This window comes from Nycticebus coucang, chromosome 8, assembly GCF_027406575.1.
Source record: "Nycticebus coucang isolate mNycCou1 chromosome 8, mNycCou1.pri, whole genome shotgun sequence".
Classification (NCBI taxonomy): Eukaryota; Metazoa; Chordata; class Mammalia; order Primates; family Lorisidae; genus Nycticebus; species Nycticebus coucang.
Window position 1 is genome coordinate 28,964,826 of NC_069787.1, and position 15,936 is coordinate 28,980,761.

Below are 15,936 nucleotides of genomic sequence, written 5' to 3' on the forward strand. Positions count from 1 at the left end.
ATAAATCTTATTTGAAGACTCTAACAAGGCTTTTTAATAACAAGTTAGGTTTTTAAGTAGTGTTTTATTTACCGAGACAGCTTTATTTTGACTTGTTCATACTTGTTAAGGGATCAAATGGGTAGATATTAATTCACTTCTGGAAGACTTAAAAATTAGGTCTTGGTTTTCAAGCTTTTCTGTCTTTCAGGATAAACAAGGACTTCCTTGGTGGCTTGGAATCAGCTATAAAGGAATCGGCCAGTATGATTTACAAGATAAGGTGAAACCTCGGAAAGTAAGTGTAAAACATTTTTTACATGTAAAATGTAAAATATTTTTTATAACTAATTTATGCATCATTTACACAATTTCACATCTGGTCATTTCTTCTATGGTAATAACCATGGTGCAGTATCTAGCCCAATGCTCAAGTCCAAGAGACTGAGGTTGCTGTGAGCTATGACACCATAGCACTCTACCCCAGGGTAACAGAAGTGAGACTCTGTCTCAAAAAAAAAAAGGATATTGATCACATCAAGAATGTGCCATCAGATTTCTGTTTTAAGTTAGTATGAAAAGGATAATGCCATTTATTTTATGCATTTTATATACATATTCAGACTATACATATTTAAATTAAGTAGTCATTTAGATGAATTATAAAGATATAAGTCAAAACTTGGGGTGCTAATTATCTCTCAATGGTACAGTTATAAGTAACCTTTCTACTACTGCTGCTATCATTTACTTTGTTTCTCTTTTTTTGTTGTTGAGACAGAGTCTCACTCTGTTGCCCATGCTAGAGTTCAGTAGTGTCAACCTAGCTCACAGCAGCCTCCAATTTCTGGGCTTAAGCAATCCTCTTGCCTCAGCCTTCCACACAGCTGGGACTATAGGTACCCACCACAATGCCCACCTAATTTTTCTATTTTTAGTATTGATAGGGTCTTGCTCTTGCTCAGGCTGGTCTTAAACTCCTGAGCTCAAGGCATCCTCCCACTTCGGCCTCCCCGAGTGCTAGGATTACAGGCATGAGCCACTGTGCCTGGCCTGTGTCATAATTTTATACAATAAATGTGTTTGTTTTTTGTTAAAAAAAGAAAGAAAAGAAAAAAATCAATTACATGCTATTTATTAAAGGATGGTGATCTACGAGATTTGGATTTATAGAGGTAAATAAAGTACATTAATTCCTACTTAAAATTTGGCTATGAAGCTGCTCCTTGACCCATGAACAAATGTATAATATTTTTGCCCATATAAAAATTGATGAATCCACATAGATTGTCATCCAGCTGCTCTTGGCCGCCTTAGTATTGCAGTGACATAAAGACTGACTCATGCTACCCTCGTTGGTTTTGCCACTCTCCCTGTGCTGTGCTGGGAGTCACAGGAGTGAAACAATAGCTTCTAATAACAGACCAGACAGTCCTCTAATGATTAGGCTACCTGTGGGGTATCACAACCTGACATCATAACCTTTAATAAATAACTCTTATCATTTACATCTGTCTCTTGCTTTAATGTGTATTATTAGAAAAGCAGCCATTTTCTTCATAAAGTATTCTTGGGATCATACCGCAGCACTCTTCATCTTCTAAGTGGTCTTGCAGCCTCAATCAATGCTCAGTCTTCCTTGAGTTATGAAAATAAATAACATTCTCCTTTCCCATTTTATATTTGTGAAATATAAAACTGACACAGACATAAAAGGGCAAATCACAAGTCCCTCCCACCCACAATACCAATCCAGCTCTCCTGGATTAGTCACTGGGCATTGAGGCTTCTTTATCACAAATTAGCTATGAAAACAATAAAGTATCATTCAGCAGCTGATAGCAGGCCAGCAAGACAGCAGGTCTTACAGTGCAGTCACACAGTTAGCAGTTTGCTTTTGTAACCCCTGTGACCAAGATCAATTTAAGGAATACTAACTTAATTTCCAGGACGAATGTGAATAATATTGTTCCTGCTTATTATCTGAAATTTTACTTCTAAAACCAAATTTTTAATTAAACCAAAAATGAAGGGCATCCAATTTGTTTCAGATATGTTTAAAAATCATTTTTATTTATAGCTGCATTCTTTTTTTAATCAAAAGTCAGACACTATAAAAATGTATTGGTTAGGGAAGGAAGTCTGTCTTCAATACCCATTCTTCCCCCATGATAACTAAACACTATTAAGAGAATGATACTGGGCGGCGCCTGTGGCTCAGTGAGTAGGGCGCCGGCCCCATATGCCGAGGGTGGCGGCTTCAAACCCAGCCCCGGCCAAACTGCAACAACAACAAAAAAAAAATAGCCGGGCGTTGTGGCGGGCGCCTGTAGTCCCAGCTGCTTGGGAGGCTGAGGCAAGAGAATCGCGTAAGCCTAAGAGTTAGAGTTTGCTGTGAGCCGTGTGACGCCACGGCACTCTACCCAAGGGCGGTACAATGAGACTCTGTCTCTACAAAAAAAAAAAAGAGAATGATACTGGTTCATTTTGATTTTTATCTATATATCCCAAGCTTTTTCAAAGAGATAAAACCACACACATTATTCTATACCTTGTTGTATTTCTTCAGCTCATTTATAAACCAATTTCTTGGCACTCTTTCTATTTTTTTTTTAATACACAATCTCACTATGTCACCCTTGGTAGAGTGCTATGGCATCACAGCTCACAACTCACAGCAACCTCAAACTCTTGAGATTAAGTGATTCTCTTGTCTCAGCCTCCCAGGTAGCTAGGACTACAGGCCTGCCACAATGCCCAGCTATTTTTATTTTTTATTTTTTATTTTTTTGTAGTTGTTTAGCAGGCCCAGGCTGGCTTCTAACCTGCCAGCCCTGGTGTATATGGCCATACCCCAACCACTGAGTGACGGGCACCAAACCTTCTTTTTTTTTTTTTTTTTTTTTGAGACAGTCTCACTTTGTCACCCTCGGTAGAGTGCCGTTATTGGTAAACATACTTTAACCAGTTCTCTTTTGATGGATGTTATGGTTGTTTCCATTGAGGATGGGGGAAGGGTGGAGCAAGTTTGTGGAACAGAATAAAGAACCCCAACAAGGCAAATCATTAACTCATAGTTTGTGTCTATTTTGTAAGACCAAAGTATTGCTCCTAGTGTTTTCTTAGGGCTGACTTCACCTATGTATTTTTTTTTTCGCTAATGTATTTCTCTCCTGAATTTTAAGAAATAACATTCAGGGCTGACACAGCAATTCCCACCTGTAATTCTAGCAAGCTATGAGGCTAAGGCAAGAGGATCACTTGAGCTCCGGGGTTCCAGACGAGTCTGAGCAAGAGCTAGGCTAATGCTACAGCCCTCGAGCCTGGGGCAGGAGTGAGACTGTGTCTCTAAAAAAACGGGAAAAAAAAAAGAAAGAAAGAATTAACGTTCAAAACTCTTCTAATTTTTCCAAATCTTGCATGTAAAATATAACTTTAATCAACTCATAAGTGATTTCTTAGCTAATGTGGCTTGATAAGATTGAGATTCCCACAGAATGTAAATGCATCCGCTAAAGGCAACCAGGCATTCTCCCAAAATACTGGTAGTCAGAATCTGCACGGTAAACATTGCAGTTAATTTCCTCTCCTGTGCTCATGACTCAGGCCCTCTTTACATTTACAGTTTCATGGAAATTGGCAAATATTGCTTGACACCCAATCATAATCAGTTTTGCTTGTTCTTTCCAGAGTCTAGATAAAGATTCAGAAATGACTTCCTTTTTTTGATTTGCAGAGTTTTTCTCTTTCATTTTTAATGCCACTCGATTCAAAGAGGACCATAAATAGGCCCTCTTGTGTTATCATCTTCTTGCCTTCTTTTTCTCCATTATTTTGGAGGGGGTGCCCACTCTGTCCTATTGTTTGCTTCCTCCTTTCTTCTGTGAAAAATCTGACAGTGGGTTTTCTCCATATGCTGCATTTATTTTTCGTGTCCAAACAGCATAAGGGTTTAATTGGAGTAAGAATGTTCCACAAGTCTCCGTCCTGGCCCAGCCCACAAATGAAAGAATGCATAATTTAAAAGTACTGCCTCACAAAGGGAGGATGGTGCTGCAGCTGTTTGTGTGGACCTGTGTGTGCAACAGCTTAACCAATGGCCAGGGAGGAATGAAGGTCAGATTGGCAAATTTAAAACAAGAGTTTCTTTTTTTTTTTTTTTTTGTAGAGACAGAGTCTCACTTTATGGCCCTCGGTAGAGTGCCGTGGCCTCACACAGCTCACAGCAACCTCCAACTCCAGGGCTTAAGCGATTCTCTTGCCTCAGCCTCCCGAGCAGCTGGGACTACAGGCGCCCGCCACAACGCCCGGCTATTTTTTGGTTGCAGTTTGGCCGGGGCCGCGTTTGAACCCGTCACCCTCGGTATATGGGGCTGGCGCCTTACCGACTGAGCCACAGGCGCCGCCCAAAACAAGAGTTTCATTAGGAACTCTTGTTATGGGAAGCCTTAAGATGTTCAGCCTTATTATAATAGCATGGTTTAAAGGCCAATGGGGGGAAATTTACCAAGAGAGACTGTGCTGAAGGACTTTGTTTTGTTTTGTTTTGTTTTTTTGTTTGTTTTTAAGATAGGGTCTCACTTTGTCACCCTCAATAGGATATGGTGGCGTCATAGCTCACAGCAACCTCAAACTCTTGGGCTCAAGTGATCCTCTCACCTTAGCCTCTCAAGTAGCTGACACTACAGGCTCCTGCCACAATGCTCAGCTAGTTTTAGAGGTGGGGTCTCTCTCTCTTGCTCAGGCTGGTCTTGAACTCCTTATCTCAATCTATCCTCTGTGGCCTCCCAAGTGCTGGGATTATAGGCAAGAGCCACCACACCCAGCCTGGAGGGCTATTTTGAAAAGGGAGTGGTCCAAGATCTGTCAGCAGAGACCTTTTAACCTTTCAACATAGTCTTCACTTACCATGAACATCAGAAATTGCATTTGATTTATCTTTCAGAGCAGCTAGCAAGTGCTCTTAATGCCTTTTAGCTACAACCTTTTTTGCCAATCTAGGGTGCCAGTAAATTGTTGCAATCAGGGTAATACAATGATATGTGCACATAGGGCCAGACTTCAGGAGACATCCCAAGCTCTGTCTCTCCAGTCTATTTACTATGTGAGCTTGGGCATGTAAAAGTAGTTCCCTCCTCTGTACCATGGTAGTGCCACCAACTGCTTAGAGTGGTTGTAAAACCTAAATGACGTTGCATTTGACACCATGGCTGATACAGTCCTCTGTAATAGTAGTGAGGGAGAAAGACAATAAAAGAAATATTCTTGGATCACTGTGTGGTTGGAGATGCTGCTGCTGCTACAAACCCGTAGCCCTACTGTGTGGTCTAAGAATCCACAACTCAAGTTTTTAATTTTCAGAGACTTAGAAGCACTCCCTTGCCCTCTCAATTCATTAACCATAACACCTGAAGATGTGATCCAAATTAAGAGAAAATTCTTAAATCTGGGGCTACAAACCACAAAAATTGGGGGTATTAAAAATTCAGATCATAAGCGTGTGGTTTTACTTTTTAATCCTCCCTTTGTGCATGAATGTCACTGCAAACTCTTATGGAACGTGTGACAACATACCAGAACTCAATTCAAAATCATAGGACAGTTAGACTTAAAAACTAACTGATGAAGTTTCCCTTAAAAAGAAAATGCAACCTTGTATGCCTTCTAGGTATTATTCACTGAGTATTTCAAGGTCTGTTCCTCACAGAGAAGTAGATGGTGGGTCAGTGAGTAAGCCATACGTTAGTATATGTCATGACAGATTTATACCCCTCCAGTAAATATTTCACCTGGGAAAACCAGAGCACGGTAGATGCCAGACGTGAGAAATGAAATGACATGCCGTCAAGGTGTCTAGGTAGTCTCTGGTAGAACAAAATGCCTTTCAAGGTTAGTATCTTTTAGTGTAATGACATGCTAAGAAAGACCCAAGATGAACTTCCTCACCTGGGGTATTTGTGGCCAGGGGTGTTAGCTGGGGTATTTGGGGCCTTCCCTGTGGCTCAGTGAGTAGGGCGCCAGCCCCATATGCCGAGGGTGGCGGGTTCAAACCCAGCCCCGGCCAAACTGCAACAAAAAAATAGCCGGGCGTTGTGGCGGGCGCCTGTAGTCCCAGCTGCTCGGGAGGCTGAGGCAAGAGAATCGCGTAAGCCCAAGAGTTAGAGGTTGCTGTGAGCTGTGTGAGGCCACGGCACTCTACCCGAGGGCGGTACAGTGAGACTCTGTCTCTACAAAAAAAAAAAAAAAAGAAAGAAAGAAAAGGGGGTGGCGCCTGTGGCTCAGTGGGTAGGGCGCTGGCCCTATATACTGAGGATGGAGGGTTCAAACCCAGCCCTGGCCAAACTGCAAAAAATACCCAGGCATTGTGGTGGGCACCTGTAGTCCCAGCTACTCAGGAGGCTGAGGCAAGAGAATCTCCTAAGTCCAGGAGTTGGAGGTTGCTGTGAGCTGTGACGGCAACAAAAGTGTAACTCTGTCTCAAAAAAAAAAAAAAAGAAAATGATTGGAATTCCCAAATGCTGAGAGCCAAATGAATTAAGTAATACACACAAAAGTCTTCCTGTTTCCTTATCATAAAACTACAGGTGCCTTTTCTTTAAAGGCAGTGCCTTGCTTAGTTTCCTAAGCACAGACATCTTGGCCATTTCTAATATTGTGTTTCTGCCACCACCATACCACCATGGACCTGATTAAAGCTACCTCTAACACTGCTTAAATTCCAGATGAGGTTAACTGTAGGAGAGAATAAGCGCTCACAAGTCGTATTTTTTATATTATTATAACTAAAAAAATAGGTGTGGAAGAAAAAGACTGGATTACAAAATGTCGACCAGAGACAAGTCCATCCTGCTGGTGAAGTGTCTGTCTGAGCTTTAGCCACACTGATAATCAGTCTGATTGTTAAAAGCGTCTTTAGTAGAACTCCAGCCCCACAGCGTGGGTTTGAAATGATAACCCGTTCTGCATGCCCGCTTACCAGCTGGCTGAACATTTTAGGGAGGGTCTTCATTGTTTCAACTATTAAATCCAAATAATCCCGTCTACTCTGTCTACTTCACAGATCACTGTGAGGACCTGATGAGTTAGTGAGTTCTTTCACTGAGTAGATGTTTTCCCCTGCACATCATACTTTTAGTATACAGGGTGTATACTGGGCAGCCTGGTATTTCTCTTCCCCTCCTATAGTTTATCATAATTAGAATTTTAAACAGCTCATCGAAGACAAAGAACTTTCAGAAGATTGGTTGAGGATTGGTAAAGAAAGTGGGAAAAAGAGTCAAAGGCAATGGGGCAGTATCTGTGGCTCAAAGGAGTAGGGCACCGGCCCCATATGCCGGAGCTGGCAGGTTCAAACCCAGCCCCAGCCAAAAACTGCCAAAAAAAAAGAGTCCAAGGCAAGACTTTTTACCGTTCATAAATTTACCAAGTCTAATTGCAAGGGTGGCTGGAAAGTATTGTCTCTTGGTGCATGCCATGGGCAAGGCCACAGCTCAGGGTGTTCTACTACCAAAGGAAGTAGGGAAAATAGATCATGAAGGATTCTGTCATACTGTATTTTGTTTCCTTTGAAGTCTTATAGGGGGATGATTGGGGAGAAACAAGCAGAGAAATAAAGACAAAGTTTTTTAATTATTATATGGAAACAAACAATAATAGGAAGGGGAGGGCATTTGGTGTGTTCAGGGAAGGCTTCTCTGGGAAAGGTGACATTTAAGCTGAGACCTGAAGGGTAAGAAGCTCATGAAGAACAGGGTATGCTGGTGGGAAGATGGTAGGCATGTTATAAAAACTAGGAAGACACCATTAAAATTAGAGCCTGCAAAGTAAGAGAGCTCCCTGGAGAAATGGAAAATGCTTCTAGTAGAGGAAGTGGCTGGTGGGCAGGCAGAACCATCAGATGTCCAGCGTTCAATCTGTTCCTTTATGCATGGTATGTCTAGGCATTCACCACATGGTGGAATTGTTGGCACATGAAGAAAAAGGAAAGGTAGCTCTAATAGGGTTGACTAGTCTGAATGTTTGGAGAAAAGAAACTGGTACATGAAGCGCTGTGAAAAATATTTCTGTGGCTGGGCGCAGTGGCTTACACCTGTAATCCTAACACTCTGGAAGGCCAAGGTGGGTGGATTGCCTGAACTCACAGGTTCGAGACCAGCCTGAGCAAGAGTGTAAGACCCCGTCTCTAAAAATAGCTGGGCATTGTGGCAGGCGCCTATAGTCCCAGCTATGTGGGAGGCTAAGGCAAGAGGATCACTTGAGCCCAAGAGTTTGAGGTTGCTGTGAGCTATGATGTCACAGCACTCTCTGGAGGGCGGCAAAGTGAGACTCTGTCTCAAAAAAAAAAAAAAGAATGAAAAATATTTCTGTGAAGAGGTATAAACACTAAAGATGTTTTTATTATACAGGGTGTCCCAAAGGTTGCCATACATACAATGGGAAATTATAGCTAAACGTACCATTATTTACAAAATATTCATTACAAAATTCTATAAAATATGAGTTTGTTAATTTTCCTATGTATGCTGATGTTTGGGTACACCCTGCATACGTGTGACCAATGATTGACTGGATTGGGATTTTTTTTGGTAGCAGGATTTTAGTGATAAACTAAATTTATCAAATTCATCCATTGTTACACATTTCTTTTTTTTTTTTTTCTTTTTGAGACAGAGTCTCACTATGTCACCTTGGTAGAGTGCCATGGCATCGCAGCTCACAGCAACCCCAAGGGGCTGGCCCCATATGCCGGAGGTGGCGGTTTCAAACCCAGCCCCAGCCAAAAAAAAAATGCAAAAAAACAAAAAAATCAAACTCTTAGGCTTAAGCAATTCTCTTGCCTCAGCCTCCCAAGTAGCTGGGACTACAGGTGCCCAGCACAATGCTAGTTTTTGTTGTAGTTGTCATTGTTGTTTAGCAGGCCCAGGCCAGGTTCAAACCCACCTGCCTCACTGTATGTGTCTGGCATCCTAAGCACTGAGCTACAGGCACTGAGCCCATCATTAAAAATTTCTAACAATAGAATATAATGTACGTGATTCTGTATTTTTCCAAAAAAAAAAAAATACGTTGATCCCATTGCATTTGCAGGGATCCTAAACTAGTACATACAAATTTGGACAATTAAGTTCACAAACTTGTCTTAGAAAAAGTGCTATGTACCTCATTGCTGAATATCACTGCAGTCACCAGCTGGCAGAGGGAAATCCTTCAAAGGTGCTCTGATACGAGTATTGACAGGAAGTCATTAGAGCAGCCCTGGGGAGTTAGAGATTCAGCCACAGAGGAAACTTGGGTGAGATGATATCATTTCAGAGGGTCAGGTTTTTATAATACACATGTCTTGATACCCACAATTTCTTCATGTAAACTTTTCTGAAAATAGTATTTCTTGCTTCTTGCATTTCAGGTGTGATAGTTTAGTGTGTAAAGTTTTGAGATCACATTTGAGAAAACAATTTGTTTTTACTGCCTGGTCATGTACCGATTGGATATGTTAGGGAGGTTTTTAGTTCACAGCTGACATTGTTAGCCAGGCCTCTTCTAATCTGGTTAATTGCGGTTAAGTCCCTCTGGTAAGTAACATTTGCATTTAGAAAGCAATGTGAACAACCGTTTGTTTCTAAAGGCATTATGTAGTTGAAAGAACTGGAACTCCAAAATTCATAATGTTAGAGCAAAAATTACCTTCTTCATCAACAATATTTCACCTACGAAAGCCTAGGTATATTACCACATATTATCATCAAAGTCAGGATTTCTCATTCTCAGCACCAGAGACATTTTGGGCCATATAATTCTCATTGTCCTGTGCACTATAGGATGTTCAGCAGCATTCGTGGCCTCTACGCCACTAGAGGCCAGTAGCATCCCCCAACCCCACAGTATCTTAACCAAAAATGTTTCCAGAGATCACCAAACACTCTGGGAGTTGGCAATTCGGAGGGGTGGGGAGTGGTGCAAAATCATCGTAGAATGAGAATCACCAATCTAAGTAAAATTAGAGGGACTCAAAGTCCTGTTCCACAAGTGGCAGTTTTAATTGCACCTTTCTTTTTTATTGGAGATAGAACTGATAATTACTTTTTCTTTGTTTGTTAAAAACATAGTAAATGCCCATATCGTACTCTTCCTGAGTTAGATAGGCAGCCTGGTGTGGTGTGAGATAGGCAGCATGGTGTATTTTAGTAATATGCAGGGGGCTGGGAACCTGGCTAGCTGTTCCCTGTATGTGAATCCCATGTCTGTCCCTGGTTAGCTGTGTGACCTTGGTCATTTTACTTAAAGCTTTCTGAGTCTCAGCTGTCTCTTGCAAAATGAGGCTAAAAGTAGTACTGCCCCATCTGGTATTGAGAAGACTCCATGAGAGAATGCATGTAGCATCTTAGTGGTGCACACAGCTGGCTCCTGGGCACTTGGTGTATGTCAGCTGTTGGTTTTAACTGTGCGTGTTCATTGTATGGCTGTCACTTCTACTAGCCTGTCCCCTCAAGAGCAGAGACTTTGTCCTAGTCACACAAACATTTGATGACTAGAAGAATGGCTGGCTAGAGAGAAGGTAGATCAGTCATTCTTTATAATGGCCCATAATCCTACAAAATTCTATTTTTGTAGCACTCTAGAAAGTACTAACAGTGTATTCATGCTGTGTAAACTTTTAAAATGAAAAAAAGGAATAAATTGATAATACAATTATTTTTGTTTTGCTTTGATAGTAGCAGGGGATAGCCCTATGTGAGTCATTGATGTATAGTCAGTCATACACTGCAGCTGTGACCATCCCAAATTTAGTCATTTCCAGATGAATGTGCAGTTAAATGATTAACCTATACTATGAGTGCTGTTAAAAAGCGAAGCCTCTGCTGACGTCTGTCATATCCTGGTCTAGTCTTAAACCTTTAGATCACTTCAACTTTCTATTCATCAAGATAAAAAAAAAAAAGTTTGATTCTTTCTGTGTGAGGCTTTCCCGAGGTCTTTCATGATCCCAGTGAGGTTTCCCTAGCCTGTGGCAGGCACACACACACTCCTCAGCACTTTTGAACAGGCTGGGACACATTCCTTCTCTCCAGGTACCTCAGGCAGAAGGGAGCTTGCTGCTATGTGCTACTTGTGGGGTGTGCCTGTGACCAGCCCCTCCTCCCTCACTAACACCTCTTTGACACAGGAATAGTGAACAGATTTCCTACCTAGAGGGTATATCACTAACTCCTGATAAAAACAACAAAATGTAGCAGATGGTTTTTACAGATCCTGAAACTCACAGAATTGGAAGCCTGGGTGACACAGACAAAGTCAACAGAATAACCTGGCTGTTCCTCATTCATGAAAAGACAGATGTGGGAACAGACAGCTGTTTCTAGTTCTGTTTCTGCTATTAAGTGGCTTAGAGATTCCTTCATAGCAAATCCAACTGGCTTTGTCACTTATTGAATGTTTATTCTAAGCCAAGCACTGAGCAGAGTGCTTCACAAACATCATCTCCCTGAACCCTTCTGACAACCCTCTGGGGAAAGTGTCGTTGGGTCCATTCTATAGATGAAGAAACTGAGACTCAGGCAAGTTAAGCAACTTGCCAATTATAACACAAGTACAAATGGCAGTATCAGAACATAGGCCAGTGCATTCCGACTTGGTTCAATTGTTTCACGTCAGCCCCGTCAATTGTTTCGTGTCAACCTATCCCTTATTTTAAGACTGACAAAAGCAAGACCTTGAACATAGGAGGTACTCAAGAAATACCTGTTGATTGAAAAGGAATGAATAGGATGGCTCAAAGGAGTAGGGCATCCGCCCCATATGCCGGAGGTGGCTGGTTCAAATCCAGTCCCGGCCAAAAACTGCAAAAAAAAAGAAAGAAAAGAAGAAAAGGAATGAATAATTTACTCCCAGAGCTACTGAAGTACATGTCCCCTGTCTTCTAAAAGTCCCTCTGCTTTTCCTCATAGTCTTTTCTTGCCAGAGTTTAACTATAGCCTCAGGTATTTAAGAACAATTATAAAAATGGGATGGGAATGAGATTCCCTTCTAATTCTCTAAGTCTATAATAAAAATGTGTAAGATCTAACCAAATATAGATTTCAAAGAAATTGCTTAAATATTTAACACATTCATTACATTAAAGTATACTAATTTGTAGCAATTTATTCTAAAACTTCCTTTACATCTAAAGGTGAAGGGAATTCCTTCAGATTATAATCATTTATGTAAGTTCACTTTCAAATTAGGATTTGATTCCCCTGTGGTTTTTGATACCAGTTTTAAATTTTTGATACTTTGCTGTTTGAAGACAGGCTTACTTGTGACCTTAAGATATATTTTCTTTCTATTGTAATTTCTTGATTATTTCTTTGTTAATATTATCGGTGTTGCTCATCTTTTTATATTTTATCTATCTGTTTAACTTTTTGGTGTTAAAGTAATCCCAGGTATTATTCATCTGTCACTATTTACTTCCTCCTTCTGATAACAAAGGGCACAGCTGATCACCTATTAAGTGTAGGATAGAAAAAATCTGGAAGACCTAATTTATAGTTTTACTTTCGCCTTAAAACTATTTCCCTTTCATCACTAGCAGCATGAACTCTAAAATCAACAGAACTTCAAACTCATAGCTTTTAGTAAGCACCACATAAACAATAATAAATACTAATTATTAATTATTATACTTGTAAAGTGATCACTTTAGAGAACATTCCATTTATATGTATATATATATATATTCTTTTTTTTTTTTTGCCTGGGTTTGAACCCACCACCTCCAGCATATGTGGCCAGCGCCCTACTCCTTTGAGCCACAGGTGCTGCCCTCTATATTCTTAACTCTTATGTTACACGGTAAATAAAGCTCTTCTTTTTTCCAAGAGTGAGAATTTTGGTTTGTGCAAAATATTCTTTTCAGTTATTTTGTTTCAATATGAAAATTACAAGTGCATTTGTGTACACACATACAAACATGTATTATGTAATAGTTCTCCCTTACAAGACACTGCTTCCTGTAGGAGTTGTATCCTGTATGGATACCGGGATTCCCCAATAGTAGAAATGTGAAGACTACTTGCTTCCTTCTACCTTCCTTTGAACTGTGATCTCTTTTCCTCAAATGCAGAATGTTTTGTTTGTTTCCCTTCATCTTTCAGGTGATTCCGAGTATTCCTTATCCTGTGGCTCACAGGCTGTCTCTTTCTTTCCTTTTTTTTTTTAGACAGAGTCTCACTATGTCACCCTCAGTAGAGTGCTGTGGCGTCAAAGCTCACAGCAACCTCTAACTCTTGAGCTTAAGAGATTCTCTCCCCTCAGCCTCCCAAGTAGCTGGGACTACAGGCGCCCACCACAGCACCTGGCTATTTTTCTGCTGTTACTGTTGTCATTGTTGTTTAGCTGGCCTAGGCTGGGTTCAAACCTGTCTGCCTGGATGTATGGGGCTCGGGCCATAACCACTGTGCTACAGGAGCAAAGCCCATAGGCTGTTTCTTTCTTTCTTTCTTTTTTTTTTTTTTTTTTGCAGTTTTTGGGTGGGGCTGGGTTTGAACCGCCACCTCCAGCATATGGGGCAGGTGCCCCATTCCTTTGAGCCCCAGGCGCTGCCCCAGGCTGTTTCTTTAATGTAGAGCCCCCAACAAATCAGGTTGCCCTGGTAGATATTTATTTAATCAATTTCCGAAATCTCTGCATGATTTTGAGCAGAGGGCCTCTTATTCATCCTTAAAGAAAAACAGTGGAAACAGGGACGAGAATGAATCCCGGTGAGCTGCCTGCTGTGTGCCAGGCGTCGTCCTAGGCACAAGACAAGAGCCATCTTTCAGTAAATGAATTCACCTCCGTTCCACTGCCATTTTTGGAGTTTCATTCTGGCCCTCTAAGGTCAAAAACATATAAATAAAAAGCACAATTGAAGAACGATTTCAGAAATTTGAAAAAAAAACTCGCTTATATCCAGCTGCCAGTTAGGTCAAGTACCACTCGAATTAGAAGCATTTTCCTAGCAACGTCAAACTGTGTAAGAATCACAATGATAATAATATGAAAGGTCTAAAATTGGGATCTCCCAACTGGTTAGAAGTCAAAAATCTCACCATTGTTTAAAATAGGCCAACTTATATTCATTTTATATCACCTTTTATTATTTTAATTTTGAAAAATACAGAAGAGAGCACAGAACATGAGAGTGCTTGCAAAACTACTTAAATTAATGGGATTAACATTTTGCCATATTTACTTCATCTCATTACTATGATGTGGAAGCTTTGGTATCCCTTACCCCTCACAACATCTGACCCCAGAGGCAACCACTGTTATGAATTAAGTTTGTGACGTTGACATTTACTATTACAGGCACAAATATGAAATCACATTTAGCACAAACATTTAAGATTTCAAGTGGGAAAATGAATGGTGCTGCTTTTCAGACTTAACGAACCCAGTCTCGTTCCTTTAACTTCTTTTGCAAACCTAGCTACCATGTAATTCAAATTCTCTAAGCTGAAGCCCTTTACCTTTTGGGGGGGGCGGGGAGTTTGCTTTGCAGGGAGCGTGTTTGTTCTCAATGCCAGGAGGTGCTGAATAAAGTCCAGCGCTAGGGTTTCACATTTGTAAGTGATAAGAGGGGGAGGGGTGGCTTTCAGAGATCATGTTTCAAGTCCAGCCATGGTTTTATGTGTGTGGGAATGGACACAAAGGAAAACACAGCTGAGCTTCATTGTAACTCTTCTTGTAGAACCTGTTCAAGTCTAGGGTGAGTAAACCTGAGTAGAAATGTCTTCCTAAAACAGCCTCCAGTGAAATTCTTCCCTAGGTTCAAAGCAGCTTATTCCCCGGGAAAGTATCCAGCCAAATCCAAACTACCCCTCGTTTTAGAAAGGTCTCTTTTCTGGGAAAATCTGCCACGGAGAACTTTGCCCTTCCTCTCCCTAATGGGAAGAAAGAAAGAGTGGAATTGGGGAGGTGCGGCTCAGTGGAGTTGCTGATGTCAGAAATGTGTCAGCCGTGGGAGGCTCGGTTTGTGAAACTGAGTTACACCTAAGTGTCTTATGAAACTCAGACCAGAACACACCAGTGCTGCTGCCTGGGAGAGGGGAGGGAGGAAGAACCTGAGGTTTTCCCTTATACTTCTGTCCCATTTTTGGAACCTCTGGATTTAAAGAAATGAAAGCCTCAAGTTGATGGACATTTTCAGAAATTGGTATGTAGCTTTCTACTTTGAACAATTCCTCTTTGAACCTAAGTGAGTGTTATAGTTACAGACAACTGTGTGTGCTGCGTTCTTAGTGTGTGCTGGTTTATTTCACTCTGTTTTGGATTGGGGGTCCAGCGTGAACACAGGTGACCCGCAGCTGCATATGCTTGGGGACCTCAGCTGATTCTGTCTCTTTACGTATTTGTGAGAAGGCTTGGCTCCTGTATTTCAGGAAATGGTTCTGCTGATAGTGCATTGCAGAGACATGCTTATTATTCTAGACAATTACAAATACTCTCAAGATTTCTTTGAAAATAGTTAAAATATCCAGCCAAAGTCGAATAATGATGAAATTGCTATGCTGTTATTTTCCTAATCAAGACGGGGTGGGGGGAGAGAAGGAGGGGGGATAGAGGAGAGGAATTAGAAGACGAAGTCCAAGTTGACAGCCCAAGCTAAGGCTCAGGCTAGTAGTGCAGGGTCTACTATACCGGGTTGGGAAAGCCCAGAAAACATAGCAAAGCATATTCAGGTCTGTGAATGAGCTGCTTTTTATCAAATTATTTGGCTTTGAAATGCACATTGCTGGTAAAGTCCATTTCTCTCGACCAACTAGCAGGTAACCCCGAATGCAGGGCTGGAGGATCAGCAGTGGGCATGTAGAGATTAGGATCTATGTTCAAAAAATGGAGCTTTCTAGTTCAGAAAACCAGAGGAAGCTCCAGCAGTCTCCTTTCACCCTCCACTTCGCCCCCCAGGTCCTGATGCTGGCTTTTTGTGGCATT

General features: G+C 41.2%; 1 protein-coding gene across 6 annotated transcripts in view; it reads left to right on the plus strand.

Moving 5' to 3' along the window:
- Positions 1 to 15,936, plus strand: part of FRMD4B (FERM domain containing 4B) — a 455,009-nt gene that overhangs the window by 401,207 nt on the left and 37,866 nt on the right. For all 6 annotated transcript variants that reach the window (XM_053599743.1, XM_053599740.1, XM_053599739.1 and 3 more), the window contains one exon: positions 191 to 277. In XM_053599743.1, coding sequence (XP_053455718.1) covers positions 191 to 277 — 87 coding nt within the window. The remainder of the gene's footprint in view (positions 1 to 190; positions 278 to 15,936) is intronic.